This window comes from Polyodon spathula, chromosome 26 (genome assembly GCF_017654505.1).
Source record: "Polyodon spathula isolate WHYD16114869_AA chromosome 26, ASM1765450v1, whole genome shotgun sequence".
Classification (NCBI taxonomy): Eukaryota; Metazoa; Chordata; class Actinopteri; order Acipenseriformes; family Polyodontidae; genus Polyodon; species Polyodon spathula.
This window is the reverse complement of record NC_054559.1, coordinates 8,360,075-8,375,290: the sequence shown is the minus strand read 5'-3', so window position 1 is coordinate 8,375,290 and position 15,216 is coordinate 8,360,075. Positions and strand designations below refer to the sequence as shown.

Genomic DNA, 15,216 nt, shown 5'->3' with positions numbered 1-15,216 from the left:
GAGAGGGAGTTATTTTATTTTGTATTTTACTCAGATGTGTGTTATGTGTCCCGCGGCGCTCACCCACACACTCCCCCATTTATAACGCTCTTTGGTTCTAACACTGATATTGTGTGTGTGTGTGTCCGAGACCCGTGTTATAGCGAGAGAGCACTGTGTCTGTATTTCATTCTGATTTAAAGCTCAATGTGCAGTTTAGATTCATTAAAACGTATACATCCATGCTGATAGAATTATTTATAACCTGTTTGAGCAACTTCTTTCTGAGCTGCTTGTTTTCTGAAACTGTCATTTATCGTTTGGTTACTTGAAATGGCAATCGATTTTTTACAAAGAAAGAAAATAGGTTCTAATTAGAACGACCTTGCTTTGAACAGCACTAAGGAAGATAGCAGCTTGTTTTTACAGATGGTTTGCACATCATTTCTCTTAGTCTTGCATCGTGCCATTTTCAAGCCCAGTGTACTGTATTGTATTGCTTACATTGATGTGTGGTAACAGGATTTCTGTTGCTCTGATTAAAGGCTTTCAGGACTGTGTGGGGGAGTCATAATTAAAGCAGTGTTTGGGGTAGGGGTGCATTATTACTGTAAGAGCCTGACAACTTAGCTTCATACAGCTGAATGAAAGAAATGAATGCATTTAATTCCATTCTGGATCTGTTTTAAATTGAGGAATGGACTACAGTCCATTTATAATTAAAAAAAAAAAAAAAATCTGTGTCTAGTTAAATGAATGTACAGCAAGTATATTGTTGGGTTGAATGAAATAGCTTTAACAAAGCTGGATCTGTTTAGAGAAAAAATAAAATGTCTTCCTGTAATTACAGTATTATTAGTGTACACATTAGAGCCCATCCCCTTTCCTGCTCTACTGTAACAGTTGTGTTGGAATCTCACTGAACAGATGGGGGGGGGATGTGAAGTCTGTCTGGACAGAAATATGTTTCATTACAGTACAGTCTGCCTCCCCTACCATTCCCACACCCCTGTCATTCCCAGGCATGAGAGCGCATGGAGGATGTTTTTTTTTTTTTCTTCTTATTTTGACCTACATTTGAAATGCCTTTTATATTATGCAAAACCTAGAATGCTTGGGGAATGGTAGGCTAATGCACTGGTTACACCAAGGAATGATGTACTGATAAGATTAGGATAGTTGCAGAGCAGTGTTTACCAACCTTTTACCTTGGTATGTGGATTTTTCCCACTGACTATTTGCATGCATTTTTCTAACTAATTTATATGTGTATGTGTATATGTGTAGGTACATGCAGAAGTAAAGTATTTATGTAACGTACCTGACTTAATGGGGTTCCCGTGCTTGAATCTTCACTACCAGTTTATCAAGGAATGTTGTCATTTTACACATTGAAAGTTGCTGATGGCAAATTTCCTGTTTTTCTTTTGTTTAAAAAATATATTTTTTTGTCACATTCAGAATGCTTTGTAGATAATGGCATCTCAGTTTTTCAGGATTACGAGTTTTTTGTTTGACAAAAATTCCTGACAAATAATGCACTGGGGCTTGGGTCGTCCTGGGATCCAGTAACCATTACCTCTAGTAGAAAATGAATCCATCCACTGCACTCACTGAGTCTCCAACTTCGCTGGATGTACATATTAAACAGCACACCAGAATACAGAGACAAGGTGGGTGGCAAGCAATTTGGAAAAGAAGTACAGAATGTTACATACGACTTCTGGTTGGCTGTGATGTGTAAATTACATGGGATTGGTGGTGTAGAGTCAATAGGATTTATATCATTTTCATTTTTGATGGCGTCATAACAGACTGTACACATTATTTTCTATCGTTAAGAGAATTTCCTTTTGGCATAGTCTTGAGATATTAAACCTGGCTGAATAAACCCGTATAATAACATGAAGCTGAAATCGATCATTCACACTGCGGTACAGTTCACAAGTCAAGCAACAAATATAGCCTATTTTTGTCTCACATTAACTTCTGTTACTATATATATATATAACACATATAACACATATAACTTCTGCTACTTCTCCAAAAATGTATAATATGGAAATAGATATACAATTGATGAAGCGCACTGTTTAATACTTTTCTTTTAAATATGAATTCATACAATGAATTTGTAAAAGCCAGTGCAGCTGGAACTGTTGTTTAAGTATGGTTTTAGAAAGAAATGTTCAGTAAAGCAAAGAAAATATGTTCTTGAACTTGTTTGGGTACTTGATATGCTAAAATAAAATGCTGGTAGTTTAATACAGATATGATATGCAATGTATAACTTGATTTTACGCTTTGTTAATTATTACTTTTTAAATTCTGAAAAACAGATAGTTTCTAGCAGTTTAACTAAAATAAAAAAAACCCTGCGAATTTGTTATTGGAATAAAATGTTGCAAACAAGGGTTATTTCGAAACTGAATTGGTGTTAAGCATGTAGGAAAAAAAATTGTAAAAAAAGTATTTTAAACACAAAAAAGGTGTTTTCCTAAAACTGAAGTCTCAAAAAGTGGGGTGCGACTTTTATGCCAGTCATCATATAAAACATTTTTTATGGTAATACACATTTATTCTCAGGGACTCTATTCTCGATTTTATTTTCTCAAAATAAATATTTATGAATTCAATAGTAGTTCATTCATTCCATTATCAGTAATAAGGGGGAAAAAAAACAGGGCTGATAAACCTCATAACCCCATTATTAAGTCATGTAATGGATTCTGGCAGCATTCTAGGATTAGGGTCTGGGGTATCCACTTTACTTGAGAACATTCTGGAGAATGAATAATCTGACCTAAATTATGCAATTTGCAATTTGAATTAATAACTCCTGAATGAATGGGAGTGTGCATAGTGTACAATCATATTTTTATAATGTGTATGTTTGGTTTTTTTTACATCACCCAAACAGTTTAATGCACTTTACATTCATATTGTGTTAGCACGCTGTAGGAATCTGATAAGATCAGAGGTACAGTATTGGAAATGAATTACAGAGAATAAAATGGTTCCATTTTGAAACATGGTCCAAAAGCTCAAATCAGTAGTTATTTATTTCCCGTCTATGGACTAATTATTTACAACAGTTTTATTGAGATAAAATCTTGATAAAATTTGATGACATTATTTGTTTTGCTAGAGCCTTTCCTGTCATCTAGATAACAGATCTCCCACAGGGATGAACTATAATGTGTTGGTATGACAGCAATTTTCTGCAGGAGCTGTACAGTAATGTAATCAGTAATGAAAGATAGCCTACCTATTGCATTTCTTAAAAGCTACTGGAGGACCCTGTCTTGCCAGAGCTGGTTAGTGAGAATTTTGCCATTGCTGTTTCTTCACAGTAAACAGTGGCCATCGACACGTTTTCATGAAATAATAACACAAGGTTTACTTGTGCCTTTTTGTAGCTTTTAACTTTTATTTAACTTTAAACACTTCAAATAAAACAAACGTAGAAATGGCGTTGTAAAACGAAAGGGGGAAAACTCATTATTTTCTCGTTTAACAGAAGGTTCCAAAAGGGCATCATGAAATAACTTAGCTGGCTTTTCTCTGATCAGTAGTTTTGTAGTAAATATTTGTACTGGCAATACAAATAGTTTACTTATTATTTTCTTTTCTTATTGTACTTTGGCAGTCATACTGTATGGCAAACCAACCTAGTTTGCAATTCCTGTGAAGAGCAGATCTCAACTGAGACGCCATTGTACTAACACCTTGCAAATTTAATGGCTTAATGTGCATTTCATGCTTTTACTGAGTTCCTTAAAAAAACTGAAATGCAAGACAATTTTTAAAGTTCAGCACTTATATAAAAACTTCAAGAAGCGGAGGAACGTACAGGAATTGTTCTTTAGGTTTTGAAATGCAGTTATCACTTATATATTTTTTTTAATGCATACTTGCAAGAGTGAGCAGTTTCTGTTTTATAATCTGTAAGGTTGGCTAGAAGAAGGCATCAATGGATGTCCGTTAACTACATTTAAAACAGGAGATATTGAGGAGCACATGCTGCTGTAGTTTAAGATACACTATACCGTCCCAGTGCTTTTGCTTTGTAGCGCAGTATTTCAGTTCATGTTAATGAATCGGATTATGTTTTATAGCCACAATGGCTTCTTCAGTTTCTGTGAAATCATTCTGAGACTACTTGACACCATGTGGAAATAGGAACTGCGTCTGTAATGCATTCCAGCAGCTTGAATTAGAATAGGAAATAGAGATTTTTTTTTTTTTTTTTACTTGGAGACAGTTTTCTAGATGGGCTTCATTTAATAACAATGATCCATTACAGAGAGAGAGGTCTTTTTATTGGTTGCTTCACCCAATTTTAAACGATGCGGTTTATCTTTTTCACCCCAGCGCTACTGGATAAGTAACATGAAAAAAAGAAAGGATCGTTTTTTCAGGGAAGCCTTCTTAGGTGAAAAGTAGAGCTGAGTGCAGACTGGTCTAGAAGCCACATTCAGGGATGTAAAGCGCTTTGTGATGGTGGTCCACTATGAAAGGTGCTACATAAAAATAAAGATATTATTATTATTATTATTATTATTATTATTATTATTATTATGTGTAAAAAAGAGGATTTGTGGGACTTCAGTACTCAAAGCATTCCCACCTTTTGAGTTTTTATTTTAATTACGATCCTGTAGGGAATGATCACCTTGTACAGCATATACTGTGACAAGGCAGAGGCCCTGCACACTGGGGGTGGAGTGTTGTGGTTGTTTTACACAGCCACATGTACAAATGTAATAATTTGTAATTATTTTATTGAGCCAGGATCAGAATCATCTGGCTCTAATTTTAATTAGGGACACCTGCTACTAATTAAGGCAGGTGCGTATATATAGCAGGTCTAAGTGTTTGTGGCCTGTCTTTGTTAAGCCTAAGGCCTGGGGAGAGACCTGTGTAGGAGCCTTAAGAGAAGGTACTGTGTTCAGTACTTGTTTACAAGTGTTGTTTTTTTACCGGTAAACAGCGTAGCTGTCAGGTTATAGTTAAAAACTGAGCAAAGTTTAGTTTAGCACTTCTGAAAGGAGTTTTCTTTTGTTTGTTGGTTTGTTTTGTTTGTGTGAGAATAAATATGCAGACCCCGTCCCATTTTCATTTCATCAGTTGTGAGAGTTTCTTTTTTAATAAGACAGGTGTGAAAAGGTCCCTAAAGTGGCTCAGCAATCGCCGGTTTGCTACAATACGTGCTTCCAGTAACCCTTTTAGCTGCTTCGTACAACACCCTTACACAGGACATTCAGTAGTAGCTGAGGTGCTTTTGGGTCTGGAGGGTGGCAGGGTTAGGAGTGGAGCTTAAGAGGCACGTATCAGGCATTGAGTATAGACCAGATCTTCTTTGTAAGGCTATTGTTGGTGTCTATAGTCAGTTTCGCTGTTAAGGCAGTACAGAAACACACTAAAAAACAATACCACACTCGGTTAGTGTGCCTTCTGTGATGGAGCAAAAAAGTGAGAGAATGCTCAGACAGAGATTATAGAATAGAACAGCTCCAGTGATTGGAGTTGCCACTGATAAACTGGGCAGTGATTACGTCCTCTCAAGTGATGTCACTAATAGTTAAGGGAAGGCTATCATTCCGTGACTTGAAGGATTTCTTGATTGTTTTTTTTATTGTTTTTGTGATTTATGTGTTTTGAAGAGTTCAGATACTGCAGGCTTGATCAAAGTAAAAGCTTTGCTTTACAGCGAGAGGTGATTAGGCCAATTAGAGATGGGACACCAGATGGAGACAGTGGTTTTAGAGTGGGCCGGGAGGACAGATGGATGACGAACAAGTGAGTCCAGAAAGAACAGGCACAACTAGCGTTAAAAGCTATAATTAAACCATCAGATGGGAATGAGATTTTGTTTTTCATAAAACTAATCCCAGCCCCTTGAATTGTGGTTCTATAGAGACCAGACAACCTTGTGCTGTTCATCCAAGCATTTTATTAACAAATGTGCATTCTGTTCATATAGGCCAGTAGAGCGGTTCTTATTGTAGTATATATTATAGAAATATTAGTCACATTTTCCAGACCTTCCTGGTCAGTTGGAGTGTGGCAGAAATCTCAAATATTCTAAAAAGTATTGATTCTATAGAATTAAGAATAGGGATACATAAGACTGATTGGGGTACTTCCGAATGTAAATGCATTTTTAATGGTCTTCAGAACTTGGCTTTTTGTTTCCTTCCCTATAGATTTACATAACACCCTTGTTAACTAGACCCGCAAACCATTTTATGTGGTCTACATAGACTCATCCAAAGAGTGGAAATTACCTAAAATATTGTATCATTGTGTAATTACGGGAACTATTGGTAACATTTATTTATTTTATACTGCATAATTTCAGAAAGCTTCTTAGAATGTCGGATGGTTTTTTGAATGCAGTACATTCATGTGCCCTTCTCGTAAATCTATACTAACATCGCAGCTACTTCTGCCATTAAGCTAATGACTTGTGAAAACTTGCAAGCCAGACGTTCAGATGCCTGTACAGTAGCAAGAAACCTATGTATTGTATGCCTTGTTAATCACAGCCTTCAACACTCCTCTCCTTCTCAAAACTAAACTCAAGTGCACAAATTTTACACAAAATCAATGTACCATGAGACTATGCTTTGGGTACTATGCACAAAAACATGCTTCATGAGTTTCCATTATATTTCTCATCTTGTGTTATAAAGACTAATCCCATTTATTTTATCAGCCTGCTTGCTGGCTGCATGGACCAGCAAACCAGTTATTGATTCTGATGTGGAAGGCAAGCATCTGCATGCTCCAGTGAGTGCACTAATACAATGTTCCTGGTGTTCTCTTTCAGTCGTTGTTGCTGCTGGGGGCTGTGGCACTGGGCTGCCTTGCTCTGGACCTCCTCTTTCTCCTCTTCTACTCCTTCTGGCTGTGCTGTCGCCGTCGGAAGAGTGAAGAACCGGCGAACGCGGACTGCTGCTGCACCGCCTGGTGTGTCATCATTGCCACGCTCGTGTGCAGGTGAGAGTCTGGCTTCTCAGGGGGAAACTGTTAATTACAGACATACAGACGTTACTTTATTGTATCTTGAATTAGGGAGGCGTTTAAAAAGAGCCGTGCAGTCTGCAGATGTCAGAAGAGTAGTGTATGTCCCAGAACCAGACAGCCAGTCCATACATTGCGATACACTGAAGTACATAGAAATGTCATAAACAATGAGCACAGGTGTTTCATGTACCTGTTTTGCCCACTGTTCCAGTTAAAATTAATGTGTGTGTGCTGTTTGAGTTGAACTCCCAATAAGAGAATTGTGATTCCATTGTTCATATCAAAAGTAATTTGAGGAACAGAAAATGATAGGCAGTACTTCCCCTTTCGGATAGGCAATCATTACTGTATCTGCCTGAACCTGAGCCCTAATGGCTAGAGGATTGTTTTTTGCAAACCTTAGTTTTAAGGCAACCCTTTCCTGTTTTCCAGAAATAGACCTACAGCATATTGTTGCAGGTTCTTAAATCACGCTGCAGTGAAACGTGAATAACACAATGGGCAGAGCTGAGGTTCCAGCTTTCGTCCTTTTTAAGATGCCATGCAGGACAGCTCTGCTCTGCACAGCAAGGGCAGTTTGCCAGGCTTTCCGTTGAGCAGGGACTCTGTAACCTTATGAACCTGATCATCAGGAGCTCAGTAACTGCGGTAATCAATCCACTGTGGCCAGTCTCCGGAACAATGGAACCCAGTACACATATGGAGTTTGTCACATTCATTCTGATGCAGTTATTAATAACAGTCTCTCTCTCTCTCTCTCTCTCTCTGTTGTAACAGAGATTAAATTGCAAGTGAAACTCTTGTTATGATGCTCTGGCATGAGGCTCAATTAATGGAGAGAAAAAAGAGCTCCATGCATTTTTCTTCAGAATAGGAACAGCTGTACTTTGACTTCAACGCTTAGAGCTTCCATTACTTTTTAGTCTCTGGACACTACTGTTCATGAGATTCCTATAAGATAATTAAGGGTATTTTATTTTTCTGATAATAATAACCTGAAAGGTTCAGGGTTTGGTGACTGCCTGACCACTGAGGTTAAGAACTATTCTACAGATTACCTAAACAGGTGGTAGTGTTATTTTATGTTTGAAGGAAACATTTGCTGTTAATTGTTTGAACCAACTGCTAAACCACAATGGAGTCAGTTTATTACTCATCTTAATGCATTTCAATATATATATATTATATATATTTATATTTTCTTATCAGTTGCCTTTTAATATATGTGGCAAGGACAATCGCTTAAAGTTTGCAAAATGGCATTTGAATGGTGGATATGAGTTCTTGTCAAAGGTTTTGTGGAGTGATGAAACAAAAATCGAGCTATTAGGTCATGCTGATAGTCGTTCTGTTTGGAGAAAGCCTGGTGATGCGTACAAAGAAAAGAACACCATACCTACTGTCAAGCATGGAGGTGGTAATATCCTTGTATGGGGCTGTTTTTCCTCTAATGGTACAGGAAATTTAGTTCCAATACATGGTAAAATGGATTCCATAGCATACCAAAAGATATTTGTGTTGAAGAAGGGCCAAAAATCACAAAAAAATAATCATGCCAAAAGTTAATTGACAAATATCCTAACCGTTAAAGGTGCCTCAACTAGCTATTAATTTAATAATCCTTGTCAGGGTATGAATTACTTTTGAATTAGCATTTTTAGAATTAGTTTTGCAAAAAAAAAAAAAAAAGCTGAAAATTGTAGACATCTATTTTTTGTAACTCCCCCCCCCCCCCCCCCAATCTACAAAAGCAAAACTTTTGCTACAAAAGATTTTTCCTATAATTATTTGTTTTTGAGAACTTTCTAGAAATTATACATTTCCATTGAGGTATGTAACCCTTTGACTAAAACTGTGTGTGTGTGTGTATAAGTGTTTGTGTGTTACACTCAGTCAGGATTCGGTCAGTCGCCGACAAAAATAACCATTTTGCGATTTCAGCATTTACAAATTATCAAAGAATGAAATGAAAGGTTGTTTGATATTTTCCATTTTGCAATTTGAGCAAAATAATTCATAGTAAATACTCAAGAGCAACCCCCGAATTCCTCGATGGTAGTGGGTGAGGCTGAGAGGAATGATTGACACTTTGTGCTTGTGCACAGTTCAAATAAAACGTATTTAAATAAACTGGCGCAAAAGTACACAGCTGAAATAAAGATCTGATAAAGATCTTGCGCACCCCACGGGCGACGCTCGTCCATTTGTGAGCCGCACCCCCTGTCACAGTTGGCTGTGACATAGCCTGGATTCAAATTTGCGATCTCCAGGCTATAGAGCACATCCTGCGCTCCACGCGGAGCACCTTCACTGGATGAGCCACTAGGGAGCCCTGAACAGCCATTTTTAACACCCCGCAATTAATTGCTTTTCGCAGATTGAGCTGCATCTTCAAATCTGTTCGGGAACTGTGCAGTTGCACAAAGCACATTTCACAATTTGGTTGTATCGCTGTACTCAAAGACCTAAGAAGCTGTCTTTTCTGTTTAGTTCTTTTCTTGTTTGGTATTTTACATTTTGCAATTTGAGTAAAATAATTTAAAATAGTAACCTTTAATTTCGTTCTTTGATCGTTTGTAAGTGCTCAAATCGCATTGTGTAACTCTCTGTATGCTTCTAAGGATTATTGTCAAAAGTCCAGTGGAAAATAGCGTGAAAGAACTTACTTTCCTGTCCATTCTACCACTCTTGTTTGAACCTGCTTTCTCTATTTATGACCATAAAGGGGACGTACATGTCAGTCTTCAATGCAATGACCTGCATAACCGAAGCAACGTCTTCATAAGGGCTTCCCTAAATCTAGTGACAGTGCATGGCCATTTGAATATATTATCCTGCATCAATGAAGCTCTCAGTGGCTTCTTCTCTGCAATGACAGCTGATTGTTTGTCTGTGACGGCTTTAACAAAGGTTGGACTGATCTTGAACATTGTATGCAAGTAGTCTTACCAATTCTCTGTGAAAGGACTTCATGTTTTTCAACTTTGACTGTGGTAGATTGATAAGGAAACGTGTCCTACTTCTCTCCATTTCTAGATTCTCTTCAGTCTTCCATTAAAGGCACACCAGAGCACATACTGTACAGTGTAAACCCCTCTTGCAGCAGTCATGGATATAGAGCTTTATTTTCTACCAGATTGCTAAGAATAAATGCTTTTAGGCTGAAGGCTTGACAGTAAAGCAGTTCTACGCAAAACCTTTTTATGTGTCATACTAACAGCTGCTCTAGGCTTCCCCCATGCAATTTTGAGTTTGAGTGCTACAGAAGGCTGCCGTTGAAACAACGCTGTGCTGCATATTAATGACTAAATCAACATGCACACTTACTACAGTACACAAAGATGATTTTAAGATGGTGATGCAGCCTACTCTACAAGAGCAATAGCTTTCCATTTTACATGAAGATGAGTTTTCCTACTGGCTGACACCAGGTGCTCTAACACGCACAAACTTGACCTCTCCATCTTGGAAAGTACATGTTTGGTTTATACCACATACTTATATGGTTTAAACCCCAGATTTGTGCATTCTGTGTTCTTGATTTGTGAAAAAAAGATTTTGAGTAATGCCCAGAGTTGGCATGCTGCATCCTTCTGGACATGGCAGAGCTAATGTCATGATTTTAAACAGACATGACAGGAGTATTTTTAGATGTAACCCCCTTTCTAATCCATCAGAACTGTTAAACAGAGAGTCCTGTCAAGTCCTGTCACTGGTTCCTGCGCAAATGTGTGCAGCTGCGACGCGTAACAGGAGACGCAACCAGTTGAGCAGTTAGGCTCGTCGGCACTGAGCTGATTGGGAAGACTGGATTGGCTGGGGGATGCCGGGACTCCGGGAGCCAAGAAGTAGGTTAGTTTAGGGAAGGTTGATCCAAAATAGTATGTGGAGAAGGTTTTTGTTGTGCAGTGGGTTCTTTTTAGAGAGACTAGGCTTGTGTGGCAACCTTTTATTTTTAGCTTTGCTTTGTTTTGTTTTCTTTATTAAATCCGCCGCTAGGATTACCATTGTTGGTACCCTAGTGTCGGGCCTGTGTTGTTAAATCTGCGTGTCTGTGCGGTGTGATAACACTCACTGCTCTGTGTGTGATGAAGACCCACACGTGTAACACGTCCCACTGTTACACTTCCACATATGAATGTGACGTTAAATGCACTTTTTACTGCGTGTGTAATTGCTGGTAAACAAATGGGGTTATAGTGCTTTAGGGTTATAGGTCTAGGGTTTGTCTGTCATTCCGAAATTCATTTAAATTATGAGATAGTGTACCAATGGCATTCCACCTTCAGAGGACGTGAAGGCATGGTTTAAACTGCCTTGACTGTACAGCTATGGCCAATTGTTTTGCATCACCTAGAATTGTATTGTTAAACTAAACTATTTTCATAGTTTAGATCTTTTATTTAACATTGTGTAATCAAATAAAGTGCAAAGTGATATCTCAAAAGTCTACCGGAAGCCATAATAGTGGTACAGTGTTTCATGTTAGATTTCAAAATGTAGTTTTCTACTGCACTGTTTTCTAAGTACTGTACATGGGGAAACTACAAAGCAATATGTAATTCAATATGTTAACGTAACATTATTCAGCACGTTTCATTCGACTTTATGAAGCAAAATGAGTGAATTATATAGCTGCACATGAAGAACCATCAAATGACAACTACTAAAAATGAAACAAAAACTATTTTAAATAATAGAAGCCACAATAGATCAGCAAAATGAGGCAGTAATACTACTGTTTGTTGGGGTTTGGATGAATGCTAGTGTTTGTTTTTTTTTCGGCTCCGTCATTTAATTTCATGTATTCTAGAATCATTTATCCAGAAAGGACCCTGGTGAGTCTTTTTCTGGAGCCCTACTATCAAAATGAAATGGCTGTGGCCTTGGCAGGAAGGCTTTCTTGATGAATGAAAACGTGTCCCCTGAAACGGAAATTGAGCAGTTAGGCTCGTCGGCACTGAGCTTATTGGGAAGACCGGATTGGCTGAAGAGCTTGCCCTGGGAGGCTGCGCGGAGCACAAAAAGCGTCTGTGCATTTCTACTGAGCTTATTGGAAATGCAGTGTTTTACTCCCTCCTCTGTATTGTTTTCCATACTTGACACAAACAGTAAACACTTTATAGGCATTGTAATAGCAGTTTAGTAGCAGTGCACTTTACCCTGATAATCTGCTCTTGCTAGCAACACGTGTGGTTTTTCAAGGGAATCCCACAGAGATGAGCTGAATTGTTTACAGAGGTGTCTGTACAACTGGGAGAAATGTATTCACCCTGAATATCCAGTGAAAATGTTATTTATTTTAGACGAGAAACTGGATGTTATTATGAAATAAGATTTGTATTAACTATTCAGGGTTAAGGAGGAACTTCAAAATGTGGTGAAGCACAAAAACTGGAATTCCATGTGATGATTATTAATCCTGCTGCTGAAGCAAAGAGCTTTCAGCTGACAGGGTGGGTGATCTGCTACCATCTGTGGGAAGCCTCATTATGTTTTAGAATGAAATAAACATTGAGCATTGAGCAGCATAATTCCTACAGAAATAATAGTAAGACATGTTGAAAAATAAATACTCCGTGAACACTTTCTTTGTTACTGTAGTTTTCTTGCTTGTTTGTCTGGGTATATAATGCTTTGGTTGCCCTTATTTTGAACAGGAGGGGTTGATCACAAATTAAATGTACTGAAGAAGTAATCATATACTGCACGTGGGCTACATCTTGTGTGATCAGTTCTACTGATGTACGCCAATAGGATTATATAAAGTGTTCACATATAAGTGGTGGAGATAGGCTTATGTAAATTTAATACAAGCCCAGAAGTCCTAAAACCTCTTCAGTTGGATGAGACAGATCATGGATTACTTCTTTGTGTTGCATGAATCTGAGGCAAACCATTAAAGTGAGGCATGGAAAATGGTTTCTTTCTGGAATGCAGTAATGTATGTACAGTCATAATACTAAAAGAAACATTTTGACTTGATGCCATTGTCATTGCCTTGAAAGTTTCTTTTGCTGTAGTATTGATACAGTACATACACTAACACTGCATGGTCTATTGTGTTTTTATCTTTAACTTCACATTTACTTGCAGTATTTCCGGTGATCAGTCAAAAATGATAACGTTATTTGTTATACTGTACCGCACCATGTCTGAAAACTCAGTGGTTGCCGTTCCTAATGTTGAGATGGCTACAGACAGTGCCCTCGGTATAGGAAGGAGACAGCAGCAAAGCAGACAACTGCGTAGCAGAACTGAAACGTAATAGGAATGCATTTCATTATTTGCAGTATTTAGAGGGAGTGTCAGCAGTTTGAAATTAAGAGAGAAATGTTCTCAACAGCTTATTGATGGTACAAGTAGACAGTGCTTTATTCTTTTGAAGCCCCTTCACACAGCTTTGTTTCGTCTCATACTCTTGCATACTTATTCTCCTGCTGAGAATAAGTGGCTTTGATGCACGAGAGGAAGAAATGAACCAGAAAAGGGAGGTGACTTGGGCAGCAATTTGGTTGTGTGGCTTAGGATTCAAATCGAGATCGAGCCTGTCATATTTTTCATGGAGACATTTCACATGACTTCTTAACTCTTCAAAGTAATAAAGTGGAGCTGTGTCAAGACGTGCAAAGCAATACACCTTGTTGAATTAGAGAGGGGTTTGGGGTGAATACAAAATTGGATTTCCCTGGTGGAGTAGCTATAAAGCAGTGACGTGTGAGCTAATCTAGATAAAGGGTATGACGCTACTTTTTTAAAACCTAAAAGATGTCCCACCTAATATTGTGTAACTGCTTTTCTGCTAGGTCAGGCTGTAATGTGAGGAACTGTTAAGTGTCCTGGTATTCAAACGCCTTTCAAAACATACTGCAAAAACCTTTAAGACCCCTCCGTCCCAGTGAAAGATCACACTGTGATCACATTAATACAGCAACATCTGTCTGGCAGTGCAGTGCAGCATCACGATAATGAAAGGGAGTCAAGAACAAGAGTCAGGGCAGGGGAATCTCGTTTCCCAAGCTGTAAAGGTATTTTTTAACAATGGCACGCTTATAAAGCTGTTCAAGTTGGGAATAGACCAATTTAAAATGGTTTGGAAGCCCCTATTTATGAGTTTGCAGTGCTTGTCAAATATGAATCGAAATGGAGTAGAGAGGAATCCCAGAGGAACCCCGTGCTTGTCCATTTGTGTGTTTTCTTTCTATTTGAGTGCTTGTGACAAATGGATGGATTGACAGGTTTGATAGCTGATGCTCTTCTGTTTAAGGCAGAGTGCAACCAGCTGTAGTGTTTTGCCACCCCCCCCCACCTCTCCCCTCCTCCTACCTCTCCCTTCCCCTTCCTTGCAAACCCATTTTAGCCTTTACAATAACATGGCACCCTGGGGTGAAACGATAATTTAATCCCCATGCTTATACGCCTTGTGCTTTTGAAACAAATGGTGACAATTGTACATAGCTGTGTCCTACAACTGGTCTGTGTTATACTAGTCCTTGTTTATGGGAATAAGTTTGGGATTTTCTTGGAAAATTTACCAATAACAGTTTACCAATAACCACATGATGTCAAATGTATATTGTTATTATTATTATTTAGTATTTTATGTCGGCTTACCACCCTAAGTAGTATATAAAACTGTATATTAAATAGTTAAAAGTCCAGCCCAGTTTACAGAGAAATACAATTTACATGTAGTTTTGAGTTAAATGCAATAAAAATATCCACCAGACTGATTGCTGCGTTAAAGTTCCCTTCTTGCCATTAATTCATCCTTGATTTACGCTTGGGGGCATAACAAAATGACAGAAATGAAATAGTATCGCTGACTATGGAGATAGTACAGGGGCTTTGTGGGTTTTAGGTTTCCAGGAGTATTGATTTTCTTAAGCGTCAAACTGAATAGTGTTCAGTGTTGCTGGTTGGGGTTGTCAGGCTCAAAGATTGAAATCCACAAAGGAAGACCAAGGTTACTTTTCAGTTGGACCTGCAGCTCAATCTACAATGCACCTTTTCTTCCTTGATTGGGTTGGGTACTTCAAGACAACAGGACCCCTATCCATCACTGTAGAGTGACTGGATGAGCGATGATTGCAAGGTAAACAGTAGGGGATAGGAAACTCAGAGGAGGTAAACTACCAATAATAATGAGCAGAAATATGACTCCTATGAAATGTTGCTGGTTTTCATAGTTTTTTTCTAAGCGTT

General features: G+C 38.2%; 1 protein-coding gene across 3 annotated transcripts in view; it reads left to right on the top strand.

The window, feature by feature from the left end:
• LOC121300725 (protein tweety homolog 3-like) overlaps positions 1-15,216 on the top strand; it is an 80,579-nt gene that overhangs the window by 15,793 nt on the left and 49,570 nt on the right. For all 3 annotated transcript variants that reach the window (XM_041229465.1, XM_041229464.1, XM_041229463.1), the window contains exon 2: positions 6,815-6,984. In XM_041229465.1, coding sequence (XP_041085399.1) covers positions 6,815-6,984 — 170 coding nt within the window. The remainder of the gene's footprint in view (positions 1-6,814; positions 6,985-15,216) is intronic.